General features: G+C 37.0%; 1 protein-coding gene across 5 annotated transcripts in view; it reads left to right on the top strand.

The window, feature by feature from the left end:
• The window catches only part of ABCC4 (ATP binding cassette subfamily C member 4 (PEL blood group)), a 199,117-nt gene that overhangs the window by 124,641 nt on the left and 51,992 nt on the right, over nucleotides 1-22,484 (top strand). For all 5 annotated transcript variants that reach the window (XM_088136451.1, XM_088136452.1, XM_088136453.1 and 2 more), the window contains 6 exons: nucleotides 175-254; nucleotides 9,485-9,635; nucleotides 10,836-10,955; nucleotides 14,747-14,857; nucleotides 15,464-15,564; nucleotides 16,394-16,585. In XM_088136451.1, the coding sequence (XP_087992577.1) occupies nucleotides 175-254; nucleotides 9,485-9,635; nucleotides 10,836-10,955; nucleotides 14,747-14,857; nucleotides 15,464-15,564; nucleotides 16,394-16,585 (755 nt within the window). The remainder of the gene's footprint in view (nucleotides 1-174; nucleotides 255-9,484; nucleotides 9,636-10,835; nucleotides 10,956-14,746; nucleotides 14,858-15,463; nucleotides 15,565-16,393; nucleotides 16,586-22,484) is intronic.

Raw genomic sequence — 22,484 nt, forward strand, 5'->3', positions numbered from 1 at the left:
CCCTCGGAAGAACAGGAAACAACTAAATACAGTGAGATGTATTTCCAAGCAAGTATATTCCAGACTGAGGTTCACATTTCTTTTCTCCATCCCCATTTTTTAAAATGATGAAAAACAATTTTTTCCCCATTTTTTGGTCAAATAACCCTCATTTTTCATTTTGTTTTCTTGTAGGAAGAATCCTAAACCGTTTCTCCAAAGATATTGGCCATTTGGATGATTTACTGCCACTAACATTCTTGGACTTTGTACAGGTAATCTAAGAAGGGACTTTTGCAGAATTGGGCTTGGGGTATCCTAGTCTTGATGACACTTGTGTTTATATTTTTTTCAGTATTTTAGATGAGCTTAGTGAAAGGACGTGTTTGAGAAGGGTGTAGGCCAAAACTCTAGAACAAGTGGTAGTGATTGGAGAGAAGAAATGAGTAATAAGTGGCTGGTAGGAGTGGCTCTTAACAGTTTACCATTATGTCAGGGTTTCAGTATGTAGTAGCTTAATGCTTGGTAAGTTGTGCCTAGTTTGCCTTTGAGACATTTGGCAAGCTTTCTGCAGTGTTATGAAACATATCCACAGTAAAGGAACAATCAGCTCACATGAAAAGATAGCACTGATTAACCTAATTATGCATGTACTTCCTCAAAGAAGCCAATGTTTACTATAGCTGTTTGGGATTAAAATAGGTGTGGTTATTTACAAAGAAGAGATTAGTAATAATAGGGCTGAAAATAATAGCTTCAATGGGAACAAAAGAAAGAAGTAGTTATAAATACAAAAAGGTTGTCTAAGTGTAAAAGATGTTTGTATCAGGAAAGTGGTAATGGATTAATTTATGGTAACACATCTGGGTTTCAGGAGATTCTCAAATGTCTTTTCTGGAAACTATGTAGAAAGCACACCACTGGAATTTACTTTCCTATTCATGATATGGTCTTATTTGGGAGACCCTCTTAGATCTTAAGCCCCCAGCCAGTGATAGCAGCCTAGTGCCTGAGCTCAAGAAAGCTAAGCAGGATTGAATTTGATTAGCACTTGGATGGGAAATCAATCCCAGAAGATGGCAATGGCTGCTGAGAAAACAACACACATGGATGTATTCTTATCAGGAGTTGAGTGGCACTTTACTAGTGACATCAGGATATTACCATGTATCCAGGCTATGTTTTACCTATATGTTTATATTTGTGTGAAGGTTGGGCCATATTGACAATGACCATTGACCTCCTCAGTGGTAGGGATGCATTGGCAAGGTTAATACCACCATCTTACTCCATTACCACTATTTATATCCAATATTAACTAGTACTTAATATTACAATATTAATCTAGTAATAGATTCAGAAGACAGATTAAATTGTCCGTGCATTGAATAGTCATATATTCTTGGCCATTACCAGCAATCTGTTGAGACTTAACTTCTGTTCCTTTCCTTGTTTTTAAAGAAAATTAATCTTGTCACTACAGTAATAGAAGAGAGGAAAAAGCCCAACGTTTTCTTATAGTTTTTGCCCTGCTTTTTAAAGCTCCAGTCCAACAGGTTTTAGAAAAATATTCCTTTGTAGAAATCTGCCTTATAAGCTCTTTTTCTTTTTGAATGGTCCCAACACAGTATGTTGAACTCTAAAACTCACATATTGAAACATACAAAAAAATCAGCCCTTTGCAGCAAACCACTAGGTGGGATCTTGACCATTTTATTTCATTTTGGATATGACATGAAAGCATTGTACCATATGGTAAGATGCCCTTGGTCAGTAGGGCAAAATGATCTCTTTAGACATGTGAATGCTTGCTGGGCATAGTTTACTTTACTTCATATTGGTATCTAACATCTCCTTCAGAATTTACAATCTAGGAAATTGTTGCAATAATTCTGAAAAACACATATGCCTATCAAAGGAGCAGAGTACAAAGCCCTTAATTTTTATGCCAACAGCTCCTACCATTAGCAATTCTGCATTTTATACTCTTAAGATACAAGGCAAAGATCTATTTTGTCTTCAGATGAATTGACTTTTCCTAACTTGTACTTGATTTAATGATCCAATGCATGCTTCAATAGTGATATCCAGACTAATTTTAATGAGACAATTTAAGTTTACTCTACCAACCTAAGGACTGATTGACTCTCTCAGATTGAGAGATTGAAAATGAATTCTGTGTTCCTTTTTCTAGCACAAATTCTTTATTTTTTAGTTACCTGAACTAAGGTAACAAAAAATCCCCCAGACTTAATGCTAGCTAGGAGTCCTTTCATGTGGTATTTAAACAAGCATGGATTGATCCAGAGGTTTCACATAAACTCCCAGTAACTGTTATATGCCTAGCCCACTCATCTAAAGAATAGAATATGGACAAGGTGGTTGTTAATTTTCTCACAGATTTGTCCCTGACTTTTTTGTCAGTGAGGAACATATTGACTCTTGAATCTTCTCCTTTGTAACTATACTTCTGAAATGTTTTCAGATGTGTGAGAAAGTAAATGGATGTTACCAGCTTTCAGTTTGTATATTCTCTCCTTAAATTTCTCTCTGTTGATTGTGGGCAGCGCTGATTTAGTTGAAGTATTTTAGTTGAATTGTGAAGGCCTTCTGGTTTATTTGTGTCTGGAGAAGCCCAGCTTTGTACAAAGGATCCCTATTATTGAATATGATAAAGATCTTTTGTTATTTGTTTTGTTTGCAGGTGTCTTTCATAAGAGAATCTCTAATCCCTTCAGGAAGAAATATTTTCTCTTTCTTTAAAAAAAGGGAAAAAATCAGTATTAACTAAGAATAAAAGCACTGAGCCTTTGCTATTGTTGTTGACAATTTGAGAGACACTTCCCAATAGTCATTGTTCAAATGGTTGTCAGGAGGAATCAAGTGAAACTCAATAAACAATGCAGTAACGGGTTCCTCACACTGTGTGCAGAAGCTTTTCTTGAGACGATTTGCATTGAAGAAGTGGTCCATTTTCCAAGTTGTTGTAGGGTCATTTAGAAGCATTCCAGCTTTTTTTTAAAAAAATTGCTTTACTAGCAGTTGAATATTTTAGTTTTGCAGAAATAAACCTATCTATATGTAGAATTGGGGAAGATTCTCTCCCCGCCCCCCCACTCCACTGTGCAGTAAATTCTAGTGTTGCTGTGAAACCTTCTAGTAATATCTTCTTCAAATTGCTAATTTATTTTCAGTGAGATTTATTTACATGATAATGTGTATTACTGAAAATTATTACTAAAGAGTAAGTCTTCTTGTAGTTGATGGTTCTTACTTTTTAGTTATTTTGTTTTGCTTTACAAAATACTACTAAAACTTCTACATGTGCAGTTCTATGTATCCTTAGTCAGAGATAAATCCTACAGTGTTCAGTCTTCTCTAGGATTACAAGCTTAAATATGTTAAAAGGAACTGGGTATGTAGGAATTTAAGAGTACTGTAAACCTTTTGACTCTATACAATCAGTTTGAAAATTATTCAGTCATAATTTATGCCAAATGTGCTGATCAAAATCTTTTTTTCCCTCTTATATATATATACACACACACATGCACACGCACACACATATACACATACATACATATAGACACATACTTTTCCCTTCCTCTTTCTTTTTTTACTTCCTGTCTTAAACACTGTATGTGCACCTGTCTTATGGGTTAACATTATCTTGCCAAGCATTTGCAGATTCTCTTTAATGCAGCAGACTGACCAGAGGGTTTTGTAGAATGTTTGGAAATACACATCTGTTAATTTTAATTTATGTTCCTGCCCCCTCTAAATGTTGCATTAAAAAGCACCTTAAGATTTTGTTTTGTTTCTGGGGGAACATTGTGTGCTATCTGCAGCTGCCCTCGGATGGGAAAGAAAAGACCAGTGATTTATTGAAGCTGGCTGAATTGAAAAGCCCTTTTTCCCTCCCCAAAATCAACAGCTTGACTGAGTTTAAATAACTGACTTTTCATATCCTTTCACGGCACACAAAGACCTAATCCTGAGACTACTTGAGCCACCAATGTAGACTGTGGACAAGACCACCACTGGAAATGTCATCCCTTCTCACCACACACAAAAACACATTGACTGCAGCTTTTATGAAGTGAAAATGCCAAAGAAAAGGAAAATGCAAGTGAGGTGGCTGCAGTAATTTTTTCAAAATAAAATAAAAAAGGCTGCTGCGTTTGGATATTAAGAACAAAAAGTGCCTAAAATGACAACAATGGCTCAGGTCACTTCCTTTCATAAGTGCAAATGAGTGAAACTACTTGTTTGTTTCAATACCATTGACCCTTACATTTCATTGTGTGGAAATGTCAGGGAAAGTGTGTTCGAAGACATTTCAGCATCTTTTAGTTTTACAATGAGGTTGTCATTTTGAGATTCCCAAGGGTTTCTCCCATCTGTCTCCTTCCTTCACCACAATTCATTAACAAAGTAGACTTCCATAAATTTTTTACCTTCAGAAATAATTAACTGCCACGTCTCTGTTTTGTTTCTAATTTAAAAACTAAATCAGAATTCAGTATGCTCTTAGTATCTTTTTTCCAGAGCAGAAAGAGCTGCCCTGTTTCAACTCACTTTGGGTCATTCATATCCGTGTTTTATGGACTACTCTAGTGATTATGTGGGATGGTCCAGCAGATGGAAGAAATACCTATTTAGGTGAATGTCCCTGTAACAACTCAAGGGCATTTCAGGGCAGACCCTGTGGACCGAAAGGAGAACAGAGACCTTGGTTGCACTGGTGTTCAAAGAGCAGCATTCCCCTGTAGGTTTGGCCTAGGAATGCACAATCTTTTCTGGACTAAAGGCTGCACTGAAGCTTGGGTAATATGCTGGGGACTGTACTCCAAAAAGGAATGAGTGGGGCCAAGAGAAAAACTAAAATTGATTTGCTTTGCTTTTACATATAAAGTACATTAAATATGGCTAATATGATTATTCTTTATCCATTTATTTAATACTTTTCTCCTTTCTCATTACAAAAATTAGTTTGATAACAGTTTACAGGGGCTGCCTCTAAGGACCTCAGGTTGTGCATCCCTGATTTAGCTTCTCAGCATTTAGAAGGGGAAAGTTTGGACAAGCTGGATAAGAAAGAAGAAGTTGGTGGTAGAGAAGAACCCCTTTGGGCTTCTTTACCCCACAGGTCTGGCAGGGTATGACTGACTGAAAACATTTTGCTGCCTAAAGCGGAAATGCAGATGATGCTCCCTGTTCAAGCTAACCTCATCGAATTATTTTGGCATCTGAAAATCGTGCAAGTGCCTCTTCCTGCCTGCCATTGTATTCTCCCCACCCAGGCCTCCTTGAACACTGTTATCCACTTTCAGTTTTATATATGGTATCTTTCTTCTTTGTTGAAGAATGTGCTTTGTTGTCATTTCACTGATATCCTTTGAAAAATCATTTGGACTAATTTTGTACAGAAAATATAAAAATGTTCGTGCATTCCTTTATAACCATTCTGAGTTCACAATGTGGACCATAAAATTTCTTTACATCCACTTTATGCACTCTAATGCAAATATGCAGAAGAATGAGTTTCCGAATTGCAGAAAAACAGTATTCCATGGTGTTTAAAAAACTTCAAAATTCTATCCCAAGTTTGATGTTCACTAGAGCTAGTGAATGCTGAATTTTTGTAAGAGTTGGTTTTTTTACTCTGTTTGGACCTGGAAGAAAGATCTGCAGTCATTCTCTCTTCCACTCGCAATCCTGCATTTTGCATTTTTGCATTGTTTACAGCCATTGTTTCCCTGGTTTTTGTCTGATGGCAAAACACCAAGCTGGATAAAGGGTTTCAGATCCCTCTCAGTTTTCTCTTTACTTTAAATTGCACCGCTGCATTTTAAAGCTTATGTGGTTCTGCTATCCTGGTAGCATTTACCACATGCAACACCAAAACAAACAAACACTGGTTTACATAATACTAATTTGTGTGGTTATCTGCTAAATTAAATGCTTAGTGAGTGAACACCTTTGAATATCAGTAAGATTTAGATTACTCCTTTAAGTGTAGGATACTTGGGAGGGGGTGACATAATCACCCCTGCATTTCAGAAATGTATATTACTCCACTCCTGTCATAATGAATGATATTAATTGCTGATAGACAACCTCAAGGCCTAGGACCAGCTGTCAGTAGGCAAAATGAAGCAGCCCTTTTGAATGGGAAGCCAGGACAGGGAGCAAATTGGGCCATGTCTCCACCTACTGCCCCACAACCAGCTGTTTTATTGCACACTGCCCACTATGACCACACATCACAAGCGTTAATTAATTAATTAATTAATTAATTAATTGGTTATAATCAAAGAACAGCCCCTGGAGCTGGGAGTTGGCTGGTGTAATGGCCACCTCCCAAGGCACAGCTCTGAGAACTGCCTCAGAGGACATTGTAGACAAACCAGGGAATGAGGAGTAGCACCACTGTTGACCTAGAAGGGACCTGTTTTCCTGTTTTCTCTTGATGTGATGGTCTTCCACATGAGGAAAGTCTTTCAGTCTGCCACTTTTGCTCTCTTAAGATCTTTAAATGGAGCACAGGCCAGGCAGCCTTTAATTGCAGAGTAGAGATTTGGTCGCATATCCATATTCTGGAACATGGCTGGCATCACTGATGCTTAAGAACCTGTGTGCCATTTGCTTTTCAGCATTTATTTGCCTTGAGAGGTTTCTTAGCTTTTCATGCAAATCAATGAATGTAGAGTTGCCTTTAACTCAGGTTTCCAACAGGCCAATGAAGCATTCTCCCGCTTTTCTAAATTGCTCCATCTTTCCTTGTCTACATTTCTAATTTCTTTTTACAAAGGACTGTGGATTTTATCCCTTCAAAACATTTCTGTGAATACTGTAACACAATTTCCTGGCAGGAAGAGTTGCTGTAGCAGAAGGAAGAAAAGATCAAGTGATTCCATTAACATTTCTAACAACTTCTTAGCTACTACAAATCTTTTAATTCCCCTGTCACTCATAGAGTGTAACAATCGTGTTTTAAATGGTGATAAGTACAAATCTTCTACATTGCCTTAAACTACCGATATAAACAAAATAGGGATTTTTTTCTGTTTGGCAAAAATAGATCTCAGATTTTACTTTCTGATTCAAAGGGAGATTTTTTTTTTAATGTAAAATTACCAGTGCAAATTATCAATGTTGGCTCTCAGGGGATAAATATAAGTAAACTAAATCAATCTGAGGGTTTTTCTACATTTAAACACATGCTTTCTATGAGATTTAAAGAATTTCTTTTTTATCTATTTGCTTTTCTGGTAGAAGGAATAATATGGAGTAGAGCTCTCTATAGGATCCTGACAAATGTCCAGGAATTGATACAAAATGTGACAGCTAGATCAGTAATCTGTAAAGCCTAGGGATCATATGATCCTTGTGTTGAGAGAGGTGTACTTGTTACATGTTGCTTACTGAGCACAATGTCAGGTTTCAGTGTGGTCCAGCTAGGTGGCAGCACTAATCAACCTTGGTTGATCTAGAAAGCTAAGCAAAGTCTAGGGCTGTGGGCTAGACTGGAACATTAATAAAAGTTCTGGAAGTTGGCAGTAATAGCAAGCCACTTCCATGTTGTGCCCGGATCCCCCATGGATGTGTCTATGTAAACTCAACTCAGAGGAGATGTTGCTATATCTGAACACTCTGGGGCCTGATTATCCAAGGGATCTCCTTACCTTTACAGTACAGTACTAACCTGCTTAGTAGTTAAGATCTGCAGGAAAAACTTTGAACAGTGCCTCTTCTGTTACATGTTTTTTTTCTTTTAATATTTTATATTATACTTTTACATTTTACATGTTCTTAGTTCTTTTAAATATTTACTAGTGTAGAAAGGCAAGGTATAAATCAAGCAAATTAATATATGAAAATATGTTTTTCTTGCTGGCTGCAAAGACAGTGAGCCCTGATTCTTGGTAGAACAAAAGCTACATAAGAGAGGTGGGCTAACTGGTCCTCTGGAGTCACTTGTTTGATCGTTTGTGGAGGACAGATCTTTCTTTCACCTGATCAGTCCCTGTCAGCTAAAGGAGAGTCCTTTTAAAATCTTGGCAATAGTTTTAGCTCCTCTTTTCAGAATACCAAGCCAAATATTTTTGATTAGCTTGACTCACCTCCTTCCCCACATGTGTAGAAACTGCAGTCCTCATGATGATAGTTTAAAGAAAGGTGGCTCTAAAAGAAAAGGGAGAGGTACAGTTTATCTCGTTGTGAAATGGTCATGTGTTTTCCAAGGATATTTGCATAAGTTGGGAAATCAGATGCCTTCTCTTTCTTTAGAGGGCTTGGTTGTTGCCTGTGCAATAAGTGTCTGCCTTTTGAGACTATTTCATTAACAGTTTATTTGCATGCAAGTTGGGTTTTTCATATGCATTATATTAGAATGATCCACCCTTTCATAAGTTTAATGTTAATGAGGCTTCTGTGAAATTCCTTCCAAGGATAGTACTGTATGTGTGTCAGACAATGGTGTGTCAGAACTTCGTCATCTTAACAATATCCCCTCTTTTATTTTCCTCCCATGGGAAGGTTTTGTTCTGTGCACTTCAGCATGAATATTGCTTCCCATCTGGGAGATTTTGTTTCTTAAGTAAGTAAACCTCATCCTGAAAAAAAGAGAGAATTTGTTCTCTAATGCATTTACTTTGAGCATCTTTTAATTTTTTTTTTCCAGGTCCATAATGACTAATTTGGCCTGTGTATAAATTAAGCCTTAATTAAGTCATTTTACAGTTGTGCTAAAAGAAGATGAATTAAGTGCCCTAAAAGGCTAGAACCCCAAAAAGACAAAAGTGGAAGAGATAATTTTAAAGCAAGGAGCTAGGAGAAAATAGCACTATGCCTAAAGCTGAGATATAGCCTAGGATCACAAAGGGCTTTGCTGAAAGGAAACCAAAAGGCTAAGAAGCTGTATGGAGCTAAGACCAGAGGGCACAGGCTTACAAAATTTGGAATTTGTTTTAGGAGAAAGGAATTTTGCTGGTTCTGACTCTGCTTGAACTCTATGATCTTATTTGAAGACAAGGAAGACAGATAAAAAATGGTGGCAGTTTTATATACTGAGTTCAGCTGCAGGCATCTGGAACTTAGTTGCTGCTTTTTTAAGCTCCCAAAGTACCTTTCAGCCATCTTTATTGCTACCCTTTAGTTAGATCATTAACATCATCTCACTGCAGACTGGGGTAGGCAGAAATGATGTGGCAACTTTGACTTGATGATTTGCCCAAGCATCTTGTCCCTTTGATTTTGTGGCGAGATTAGAACAAAGGACAAGTTGTGGGAGGACCAAAAATGAGTTTCATTACCTGCATGGATGTTATTAGAAATAATTAGAAAATGTTACCCAAATATTGCATTCCTTTATATGGATTGTATGGAGTTTGGGATTGTCTTCTCTGGATGTTGCTAATCTTGGTACAGTATTGTGTACAAAACTCTCAGAAGAACCTTTAAAGACTAAGATGTGACTCCTCCTCCCCTTTTCTTCTGGCAGACTTTTCTCCAGGTGTGCGGGGTGGTTGGTGTGGCGATTGCAGTGATACCCTGGATTCTCATCCCATTGGTTCCTCTTCTTATTCTTTTCATATTTCTTCGACGGTACTTTTTGGACACATCAAGAGATATCAAACGTTTGGAATCCACAAGTATGTGTTTTTAATTTTAACAATTTGGGGATCGTTGCATTCCATGCTGCTAATTGCATAAATGCAGGCTTGATTTTCCTCCTTTATGTAAATGTGTATTTTGGTAGTGATTTTGAACACTCTTTTGACTCATTCCTTCTTGCAGCACTTAGTGGTTCATATAAAATCCCATTTTTAGATAAAAGTACCCAAAAACCTCTTAATTTCTTACTCTCAGCAAGAAACACTACATGTGCTCCCCCCTTCTTTCACCTGCTGAGCACCCTCTCCCATATGCTTTGGTGGTATTTGACGATATGATTGCTTGAGAAATTTGTTGAAATAAGAAGTGAAGGAGGTGCTTTAACCCTCCACAGGACTCAACATACTAATTTTATTTTAAACAAGCAAGCCCAAAAGGAGGTGGATGAGTCCTATGGCCAGTGGAGGCTGGGGAAAAAAAGAGTATGGTTCTTGGACCTCAAAAAGTTGCCGATTTCTGATTTATAAAAATGAATTGTCTGGCTTTCTTTTTTCTGTTTTCTCTTGATTTCAACATTCCAGCTGCGGATTATAATTGACCCACCCCCAACTCCTGTGAATGAAAATATATGTAAATGTGCAGATGCAACAGAAGCAGAGGACAAGTTAGGAAGTTGCCTTAGACTTAAATATATTATAGATTGCTAAATGACCTCAATTGTGCAGAATAACTGGAGAATAAAGACTAAATCTTCTTCATTATTAACTTTTCCTGTACATGTCCACCTTTCAGCTGCTAGTCAGTATTTCTGTCTACCTGTCTCAGAATATTGCTTGCTCAGCCATTGTGCCAGACCTTCTGGTGCTGAGTAAGGTATGATCAACTTTATGAAGCTTGTTTCAACTTCTGCTTTGTATTCTTCAATGAAAGGTGTCTATGGAATTAGTTCTGAGCCACACAGATGTTTTTGATTTAATTCTGTTATTGTCTACCAAACAACATATCAATTCAGGAAAGAGATAACTTAATCATTGAGTATCACTTTCTGTAACTTCTGCATAATTTTTTTTTAATGAGCAGCATTAAGGTAATCTTGGAGGGAAACTTACTGTTTTTTGTAATTTCAGTGATAAATGTTACACATTAATTCAGTTAAGAATATCTGTTCGTAGGATTAAAGGTCAGCATAGTGAAAGAGTCCTCTTGAAGTCTGACATCATTTAACCTTCATGTTGCAGCTCGAAGCCCGGTTTTTTCTCATTTGTCATCATCTCTTCAGGGACTTTGGACTATTCGTGCTTTTCAAGCAGAGCAGAGATTCCAAGAATTATTTGATGCACACCAAGATCTACACACAGGTTTGTAAAAAAGCTCATGGGAATTAACTTCCAGTTCAGCAGAACCAAGAAGGAATATTCTTCCTGCAGTATATCATTTCATCAACCATTCCTAACTGTGATGGAATGGAATTATGAAGGCCACACTCAGGAGACGAAAGAGGATGTTTCCCTCCCTGAGTGTGGCCTTCATAATTCCATTCCATCACACTAACTGAGAAATGGAATGGGACAGGAGAATTAAGCACGGTTTCTTCTGGGGCATTTGTTGGATGTCTCCTCAAAAATCCTCCTCATTCCAATTAGCCAAAAAAGGTTAGGTTCATTTCTGACCTAAGACTAGGTAAAGCCTAGGTAAAGCCTAGTCTTAGTGTTGGCTGCGGGTGGGTGGGTGTCAAATTATATTAAATTACACTAGGGCAAATTTCCTCAAAAACATTTGAAAATTTACTCTCTACTTGTGAAAATCTTCTGGAAAGTTGTAGACATGTATCATGTTTGGACCTTTTGGTGTCCAGAACCTTCCATCGTTGGTCTTGGATGGGATGGCACTGCCTCAAACAGACACAGTGTGTAATATGGGGGTCCTCCTGGACTCATGGCTCCTGCTTGAAGGACAGGTGGCAGCCCTTTGGGTTGTGTGCCAGCTGTACCTGTCCCCGGACTGGGAGGCTCTACTCCCTGTCACTCATGCCCACTCTGCAGTACGCTCTACACGGGGCTGCTCTTGAACAGGATTCAGAAGTTTCAACTGGTGCAGAATGTGACAGCATGAGTAGCAAATGGTGCTGGTTATTTGGTGCATGTAACACCTCTACTCCATGAACTGCATCAGTTTCCAGTGTGCTTCTGGGTGCAATTCATGGTGCTGGTTGTCATCTTTAAAGCCCTTCATGTCTAAGGACTGAGTTACTTGAGAGACCGTCTCTCCCTAATTGTTTCTACCTGTCCGATCTGGTCAGGCAGGATGGGCATGCTTTGGGTCCTGTCAGCCAAAGAATGCCAGTTGGCGGGGCCAAGAAGACATGCCTTTTCTGCCGTAGTGCCCACCTTGTGGAACATTCTCTCTTCGGAGAGTAGGATGGCCCCAACCCTGCTGGCCTTTCATATGGCCCTAAAGATCTGGTTCCATGCCCAAGTATGTTCAGGAACCCGCTTCTTGGTTGTGTTAGTGATTTGGGTTTGTTGTTTCTCGGCTGCTTTGTATTTTTTTTTAATAATGAGAACTTCATTATATTATATTTCAAAGTACAGTTAAAGTGCAAAACAAGGAGTACAGCAAAGACAGAAAATAGAACTAAAAGAAAAAAGACAAAAACTATAATAGTGAAAGTAGATAGAAAATTGAAACAGAAAGTGACTTCCGACTGTCTCCAATACAGATATAAATACAAATTGAAAAAAAATAATCTCTTACCACTAATTAATCCAAGTTCACATTATTTCTATCAACACCCGGCTGCTTTGTATTTTAACTTTTGTAATGTTTGTAACTGTTTTTATTTTAATTCTTTTAGCTGCCCAGAGTCACTTACTGAGTTGGGAGGCCATGTAAATTGGATGGATAAATAAATAAATAAATAAATAAAATCAGAAGCCATGATATACATATCTGTTTAGATTTGGTTCCCATGTTTACTTCTTTTTTTTTATTTTAAACTTTATTAATTGAAAATAGCAAACGAATACATATAAGACATTGCATGATACATACAAAACACCAGTGACATATAACAATATATACACAAAAGTATGACATAGAACAATATATACATGGAAAAGAAGAAACATAGTGAAGAAGGAAAAATACAGAGAAAGAAAAAAAAAGCAGAACATTTTAAAAGTGGGATTTCTAACTGTCTGAACAGTGAATGTATCTACAAATATGTTATTTTCGCATCCTTACTAGTGCCAATAAATATCTCCTCTACTTCTGTTTAATTAAGTATTTGACAACTACATTTTATATACACAATGTTACTTTTTGTGTTAATTCCATGTATCTAAGAAAAGGTTGCCAATCATTCTTATAATCATCCATATTCTTGTCATTTAACTGATCTGTACGTTTAGCCATCTGAGCTAGGTCCATTATCTTAATAGTCCATTCTTCAATTGTTGGGATGTTTTCTTCCTTCCATCTTGAAGCATAAATAATCCGAGCCGCAGTTGTCAGATACAGCAAGAGCTTTCCGTGTTTCTTTTCGAGTTCTTTGTCCATTAAACTCAGGAGATATAGTTCCGGTTTTTTAACTATATCAATTGCCAACTTTTGAATAGTATTGTGTATTAATGTCCAACATTTTTTGCTTTTGTGCAAGTCCACCACATATGATAGAATGTACCTATTTCCCTTCCGCATTTCCAACAAATATTTGATGTATTGTTGAACATTTTTGAAAATTTGTCTGGGGTTATGTACCATCTGTACATCATTTTATAAAAGTTCTCTTTCAGGTTGTAACTCAATGTAAATTTAAGTCCCCTAATCCACATCCTTTCCCATTGGTCATATTCAATATTGTATCCAAAATTGTTTACCCACTTGATCATACAGTCTTTAGTTTGTACATCTTTCAATTTTAATTGTAGTAATATTTTATATATCTTGGCAATCATGTGATCAGTCTTGAAACATATTTGGCTGTGGGTTCCCATGTTTACTTCTTGAAATGTGTGTAGGCTCACAGTCCAGCCATATTCCGGTTCATGCTTATATGCTGTCCAAGGCAACATGTGGGTGTGGTCAAGAGTTCACCGTGCTGCTTAGTGGTAACTCACCAGAACAAGTTACTGAGACCTCCTGAACTGTGAAGGAGTTCAGTTATAACTGGGGCAGATTATTGTACATATGCTTTGTTTTTAGCATCTTTTATTAATTAACATGTATTCACATCTTTTATTAACTAACAGTTCATGTGCTTAGATGGGCAAGTGCCTATCAGTATGGAAGACAATTTAGGTTGTCTCCAAAATAACAGAATTTTATGCTTATTAGGGGGAATTCTCTTGTATGTTGAAGTATAGATATTTGTCCTTTAAAAGAAAAGTACATATTTTTAAAAAAAGCACTGATGGCCTGAGCATAAGTATTGGGAGCAGGTGAGTAGAGAGGGAGGGGAAAATTTGTAAGCAGGGTCTAAAGCGGAGTCTGAGATTTCTTGTTACAGATTTGGATTGGAGTGCGGCCCTCCATCCAAGCAAAATAGGTTATGGGATGGTTGTACTCCTGGGCCTCTCTTGGGATGCTGTTGAGTTGAGTGCAGGGCCTGTCAGCTTGCTGGTGATTGTGGTAGCATTTCTCAGTTGTTTGATGGCGTGCCCTGATGCTCTTTATTTTTTTCATTAAAGTCTCATTGGTGCTTTGGGGGGCTCAATGTTGCGGCCCTTGGGCTAGTGGCTCCTGGCAATCTGCATCTGAGAACCTGGTCTGAAGGAAGCAGAAACCTCCTTTTATAGGCACATTAATTCAGCCAGTGGTGGAGAGTGACCAAGACACAAACTTATGTATGTAAAATTGAAGTGGAATAGAAAACATTGAAGAGAGGAAATTGGCCTGCTTAAATCTGAATTACTGTATATAGCTACCTTTGCTAGTCAGGCCAACTTCATACCTGACATTCATTGATATTTATCACTATATGTCTTTAGAGATAAAATGGAACTGGCTCTGAAAAATCCCTGCTTCCTTCCTGAATTTTCAAAAGCAGTTTCAAAAATAAGACTGAATTTATATAACCATATTGTTTGTTTGAGTCCTGCCAATGTTGTATCTGTTACATTTGAACAGTCTCCCTTCTTTTTGCTTTCAGAAGCTTGGTTCTTGTTTCTGACGACGTCTCGCTGGTTTGCGGTACGCTTGGATGCCATATGCGCCATCTTTGTGATAGTGGTGGCCTTTGGCTCTTTGCTTCTTGCCCAGAGTAAGTTAACTTGCTGGAAATCATTATACCATTGTCTACTCTGATTTGCCTTACCAGCCTTTTCTAGTTATGTTAAGGACAGCAAGTGAATGAATTGTATCCTTCTCACAAGCCAGTTTCCTGTAATGAGACAGTACTTCCTCTAGATAATTTCTGGGCAATGTGAGTTTGTTTTGGTTGTCCGATTTGTGCCATCTTTTGTTCTTTGTTTTTATCATTGTATTATTTTATTTAACTATGTTTTTATTGGTGAACTGCCCAGTCATTGGGAGTTGGGCAGTGTAAAACTTTAACAAATTAAATCAATCAATAAGTAAATCAAATTTTGGTTAATATTGTGCTGCTACAAATGAATATACTTAAAATTCCTCTTAATTCTATTTATTTTTTATATGTAATAGGTTCCTCTTTGTCACAATTAAGAATGTATTTTTTTCCTAGAGAAACATGTTCCCTATGTACATACACAGCCTGTTTATATGTGTATTTTGTTTGCATAATTTAATTTGAGTTTTATATTTTCAATTTTCATAAGATAGATTATTAAACTTATAAAGAATTTTGAATGAACAATTTTCTCTATTTGTTTTCTTTCTCATCCCATAGCTCTTGATGCTGGACAGGTTGGCCTAGCTTTATCCTATGCAATCACTCTCACGGGAATGTTTCAGTGGGGAGTTCGGCAAAGTGCGGAAATTGAAAATCTGGTAATAGGCATTTATTCCTTTAAGTATGTAAAAAACCTGTTGCATTGGTAACCTGAAGGCATTTAGCCCTGTTGGTTCTCATATTTCCTCTAATACATCTGACTTTGCCTCCATCCTTTTGTGTTGTGGGGAGGTGAGCTATCCTGTATACAAAAAAGAAAGTTGAGAATTGTGAAGAACTTTCTGTGAAGGAGAACAAAGATGGCAACTCCTTCTTCCAGGGAGTAGGAAGAATTTCAGTCATGCTAGTCTTTTATGTTTCATACAGAGAGCATAATGTAAGCCCAGCATGGTGAGATGAATATATAAGGGGGGAAAGAGATGAGTGTATAGGTATATTTCATGTTTTTAAACTATACATTGTGAAAAGCTCTACAAAGCAAGCATCCAGTTGTCCATTGGTAACACAAGGATTATTTAAGATATGCAGGGTAGCACATTGATAAAGCAAAAAGTGTACTGTATATGCTTAATTGTTGTAGACTAATCGCATGCATATTGAACAGGCTCATGAAAAGACATAATTAAGGCTTATAAGCCCCACAGTTGTGGAGTGTTGTTTTCAGACATAGAAAACCCAGATTAACACCCAGATGTAGGTTTGTTCCAGATCTTTGAAAACAACATTGTTTCAACATTTTTATTTATTTATTTATTTATTTGATTTGTCCCCTATTCCTTCTCTGGCAAGCATATCAATTCAGGTAGAAATAAATGTTGCAAACATGTGAATTCAGTGATTCTCCTGAATTGAAAATTAATCCTCAAGTGATTACTGTATTGAAAATCAGTAAATGCCTAGGAATCAACACTTGTTTCTCTTTTTCAGATGATATCAGTGGAACGAGTAATGGAGTACGCAGAGCTGGAACAGGAAGCACCATGGCATACACACAAACGCCCACCAGTGGAGTGGCCAACTGAGGGAGCAATAGCATTTGATGATGTGAACTTTGCTTACAGTGTAGATGGTCCTCTGGTGTTGAAACATTTATCTGCTTTTATTAAATCAAAAGAAAAAGTATGTATCTGTTAATTTTACTTTTGGGTCAGAATGGTAAAATGTGTCTTATCAGTGGTTGGATTCCATAGACTTAACTTCACAAGTTACATATTTTGTTTTCAGGAAGTTCTCATGGAAGTTCTTTTCTGCCATTCCCTACCTCTTCTGTGCATACACAATTCTTTGTCATTTTGGCAGAGATCAAATTTCTCATTCTGGTCTCTTGTTTTAGCTGCTTTAGGGTCTAGGGAGAGGATGAAAAATAATGGTTATTTGTGGTGCAATTACTCAAATCAACTTTTGTTGACTCGGCAGATTGGAACAATACATATATTTGTTTTGAATAATCTGATTTCTCATTGAAGTCTAATCAAATCGATGCTGGAATAATATGTTGTTAAGTGATTTATATTACTATGTTAATTATTAACTAGTAATATATTAATATATAATCTGGTATGATAGTTAGGGTGTTAGACTAGAACTGGGGATGCCCACGTTCAAGTTCATCCTCACTGGGTGATTTTGGGCCAGTCACTCTTTCTCAATAGACACAGACCTTAACAATTTGGAGTGTTAAATACTAAGAGCAATACCTTGTCTCTCTGAATCTTAGCACATTGAAACAATTGAATGTGGCTGTAACAATCTGCCACTCACGATTCCCAAGGAAAAAAGATCTCATCGAAACCAATATGGGTTCAAAGAAAAGCTCATTTATTGAGAAGTAGACTACTTAGACTGCTAAGCTTAAGCCCGCCCGGGCCAAAAAGTTACTTTTGCCCATTTCTCAGCTCACCCCCCCTTGTCTTTTAGCCCCTAGCTCTCACAGTCCTCTCTCCGTTGCACGTTGGTATGGCCTTGAGCATTCCTGAGAATCCGATAACAGCCCATCTGCTTCTAACGGCTATGGCCACTCACCTTCCCAGCATGTCCCCCCCTTTTCTATCTGTAATGGCAGAAATGAAGCAAGTAAGCTATCAGGTTGGCTAATTGATTGTGAGGATTCTGATAGTGGCCTCCTTTAGTGCTCATTTTACAGAGACATTTGACAACCTCTCATCTCCCTAATATTTACAGGCTATTTATAACGATCAATTTATGTCTTTCAAAATTTTTTTTTTTTGCTTATAATTCTATTCTAACATACTGTGTTGCTAAGGTTCGTGCAGCAGGTTGTAAAATTTGCTAGGAATTGACTATTAGTAGATTCTGTAAAATTCTTGCTTATATAATTGCATTAGTGTGTTTCTGTCTTTATGTTTAGTCTTCTAGTTGCTTTGGTTAACGGTCTTATTGTTATAGTCTGTTAGTATGAATATTTTACTACTTTCATTTTTTTCTTTTTATAGATAGTATAGAATAATATTATACTTTACTAATTTTATAATAGCATACAATAGCTTATATATTAAGTTCAATATGTTACCATATGTATTTTTAATATGAATCATGTTACTTAGTAGTTCTTTGCAGATTTAAGACTTATAAAATGGATTTTCCAGTTCTAGGCTATAAATTTAATTTTTTAATTACCTTGTTCATAGTTTGTATTATAGACATTAGGTTTGGAACGATTCATGATCCTGTAGTTTTAAATATTATCCTATGCTGCTCCTGGACAGAAATACAATAAATCTGAAACCTTGGATTGATTCAGCCCAGGATTGTTTGCACTACCTGCAGCTTTGGCGCATCCTGCAAGGATGACTTTAAAAATATTCCAAAACAGCTTGTACAAGCCATTAGAGAGGGAGGTTAGGTTTCTGGTTAGGTTTGTGGGCTAAATTAAATGCCCTCTTAGCTCTCTTCTGGGATGGTACCTCCCATTTTATAAACTGCTTCTTCATCCCCCTAATTCCTAGTTAATCTCAGAAAGAATAATTCTATTTTTTTTTAAATGCAGCATGGCTTTTATTTTGCAGAGATGGCTTCATGGGGAAGCAAAAACCTCTGAGAGTTTATGCAGTGTATCTCTTTATCGCTTGTGTACTTCTACTTGCCTTTGGGCCAACTCTTGCAGTGGTCCTAAGCTCTTCTAACAGTGGATAAGGATTTAGACTTCATGCAAAGTGACAAACAAAACGAAGCATAACTAGGAAGAGAGGGAATATGTTGCTTAGACAGCAGCTGAATGTTGCCTGCATTTTTAAGGCACTTGGTTTTCTTTACTTTGACTCTTCTTTTCTTGGTTTCTTTTTAGTTGGAGGGATAAAGCTGTTGGCTTGGTAGGCTTGCATGTTTAAGCCTTTCTTTATCTCAACAGAGGCATCTGTTTTAGAAAAGTGTGTTGTTGTTGTGTAAAAGCTAGATTGTGTGCTTTGCTGGCCTGCATTTATTCTATTTGTTCTCTGTGATTGATGTTCAAATGATGGGATGGGAAAAGCTCTTGCTTTCCAACCTTTCCAGTAACAGAGAACACATGGTTTGCATTCAAAAGCTATTGGGTTCAACCCCAACATCTCAGGTAATCCTCACAAGAGTCCTGGAGAGATTCTGCCAGTCAGTATGAAAAATGCAGAGCTAAATCAACCTAGCTTCCTATTTTCTTATATCCTGTTTGGTCTAGATATGATGAATTTCAAGGAAAAAAATCCCTTGCTTACCCATATCTACCTTAATCCTTAGTCAGATCAGGCTTCCTGGATTTATTATTGTGCAACTGTTTCTTTAACGCAGGAATGTTAGGCACATCAGGTAACATGCATTGTATAGAAGAGTGATTCTGATTAGAGTCTCTTGTCTAGAAGGTGGCAGCCCCTTTCCAGCCTGGGCTGGGCTAGGAAGCTAAGAGGGATGGGGCTGTTTAGGATTTGAATGGATGACCACCAGGGAATACAAGGCTATAAGTAATATATCTCTAAAATCCTGGAAGAAGAAAATCACAAATCACTTCCTTATGGTTGCTAACAAAACCTAGATAGGCATCCAGAAGTACATTTTAATTTTCTCTCCCATTACATCTTAAGACCGTAACTAAATTCAAACTCAGTAGTTTCTTTTTTAGCTATCTCCCCCAACCCCTAATTGGCTTAACATTTAAACTTATTAAGAATTCTAGGATTTGCTTGCTGTTCGTGATGTTTTGGCTGTCTCAGTAAAGATATTGGCATGTTACCCTTTTGTGTAAATTTAACTAACCCAGGTATGTGACAAAATGAGGCTAATAGTTTAATTTCTTGGCCTTCATTCTTAAGGAAGACTTTCTTTGCCTTTCTTAAAGTCAGACCTACAGACAATTCTCCCTACAAGAGGGGCAGGAGAAGTGTGTTGAATAGGGCAGCATTAACAAATAGAGCAATTTGTTAATGGCGTTTTAAAATATATAATTTATAGTAAGAATTATTTGAACTGCCCTAGTTTTTCCTTTGCTCTTAGAGCAAACACTTTCCACAATGATAAACAGCTTTTTTAAAAATATGTTTGCTGTGTTGATGCCAGTCTGAAAGAAAAATATGTAACAATGAACAGAACAGCTGCATTCTTATTTTAAGTATCAGTTTTGATAAAGTGCTTTTATCCTGCTAATGCAGTACTGTACATCAGTGGCACCAGAGGAGACACTCTTTTGTTTTTATACAAACCCTGCATAGCTGGCTTTGCTCTTTTTCTTTCCTTTCCCCACTCCTTCTCCATACTTTTTAAAATCTTCCTCTTTCAAATCAAATCTCTATTACAGTCATAGATCAGCATATCTTCTTTTCTTCTGAAGCAAATTTCTTTCAGTGGATCTTCTTTTGGAGGACTTAGTATCTCTCTCCCCTCTACTCCCTGTAAAACCTAAACTAGAAGAATTTTCTTACATCATTCATGCATTCTTTTCCATGCATATTTAAATAAATATTTTAAATATTGTGTTGCTCTCCAACAAGATATTTGAAAAGTAAAGTCTCCCTCAAATGGAGTCCATCATGAACATATCTGTGCTGTTTTCTTAGCAGGAATGAAGAAGTGGTTTGCTGCTGCTGCTGCTTTGGGGAATATATTTAGTGACTTTACAGTCTGGCCTACATCTCTGGGATCTTCTGGTGGTTTCCCTTCTAAGGCAAAGCAGATCTGACTTTGCTTAGTGTTTTTGTGATCAGCCAAGGTCCCTCAGGAGCTTCCATCTGCAGTTTTGCAGGGAGAGGGAGACTTCCTGTTGTTGCAAAGAGAAGGGTAAAACAATTTACCCAAGTGAAGAAAGGCAGCTGGTAGGCTTTGGTGGTGGCAAGGGAAATTTGAAGAATTTGTGAATGTTGCTGTGATCTTACGCCAGGCAACACCTCCCAGTAAACTGTGAATGGGAATTCAGAATCGCACTGCTCCAGATTTCGTAGAATACTTCTTGATTAAAAAGATATACTGATGGAGATAAAAAGCAACACTTTCCAATTAAAGATGCAAGGAATACGTACATTAAGAGAAAATGCATTTAAAAGGTATAATGTTGTTGACAAACTTTCATGCAGAATTTTTTTTTTAAATTGAGGGTTAATTCAGAAATGGATTAAATGGTGTTAACATCGATCATGTGAAATTCACATTGTTGAAATCTGACTTCTCAGCTCATCTGAAAATAATTCTTAAGTTTACAGATCTTGTTTCTGATTTTTCTGTTCTTTCTCCAACATGGCACAAAGTTCAGGGACAACATTCTCTTTTCTAAAACAGAAAATCTAAAATGTTGTATCTATTTTAGCATTGTTGGTTTTTAGGAAATCAGAGTAATTTTAAGCATTTGGTTTAGATATTTTAATTATGAAGTTGGGGTCTAATTCAGTTTCAGTATAGCTATTTGAATTTTCATAGAATAGTATTAAAATATTTATTTTTAATGAAGAAATAAAAAGTGGAAAGTGAATTATTAAATGAGCTGGAGGAAGCTGGGCTGGACGAAGAGTGTGGTTTTAAAAGTGTAGAAGAAGAAACATCAGTAGCCCGTGCTGTACTGATGTCACTAATCTGATAGCAGAAAATGCAAATGATCTGCAAGCTCTAGTAATGAAAGTCAGGGAACACAGTGGAAAATGGTACTACAATTAAATATAACGAAGAGTTAACTAATGACAACAGCTACAACAATCAGCCTCAGAACTGATAGTGGAGATATTGTGGTGGATAGTTTCTACTTTTTAGGATCAGTCATTAGCAATAAAAGATCCAGTGATCAATATACTATAGATTTACACTTGGTTGGGTAGCAGTTAAGGCCTTAGAAAAAATATTCAGATGCCAAGATCTGTCTATGCCTAGAAAGATTAGAATTGTTCAGATGAAGGTTTTCCTCATGACCCCATAGGAATATGAAAGTTGGAGTTTGAAAAAGTAGTATAGAAAGAGTATTGATGCTTTTAAACTTTGGTGTTGGAGAAGACTCTTGAGGATATGATGGATAACCAGGAAGACCACAAATCAATCCAGAATTTTCACTCAAGACAACAATGACTGGGCAAACTGTCATATTTTGGACATGTTATGTGAAGACCCAGAGAAGTTCATAATTCTGGGGAAAGTTGAAGGAAAAAGAAGTGGATGACTGGCAGCAAGATGGATAGACTTGGTTTCAACAGCAATGAATGCACACCACCTAAAAGGCCAATTTTAAGACAGATCATCCTAGAGAGAATCCATCTATGTGGTCTCTAAAAGTTGACACCAACTTGATGGCACTTAATCAGTCAATTACTTGTTCTTCTCTCTTTGCTGATTAATAAACACAATACAACTAATTCTTGTCTCTCAGATGGGTGAACTGGAAATTGATAAGTAGACCTTGGACCTAGCAAAACTGTTTCAAGTTTCTTAGTGTAAAAGAAATACATGTTTATTCTTGGGTTCCTGATTTTATGACAGAAGGAAGAAAGAAAGACTAGCCATGAGATTTACTCTGAGGATTGTGAGACAAAAGCACTGTTATTCCTATCCCAAAGAAAAT

This window comes from Python bivittatus, unplaced genomic scaffold, assembly GCF_059951505.1.
Source record: "Python bivittatus isolate LINGU-HERP-01145 unplaced genomic scaffold, Pbiv_v1 ctg000060_np1212, whole genome shotgun sequence".
Taxonomy (NCBI): Eukaryota; Metazoa; Chordata; class Lepidosauria; order Squamata; family Pythonidae; genus Python; species Python bivittatus.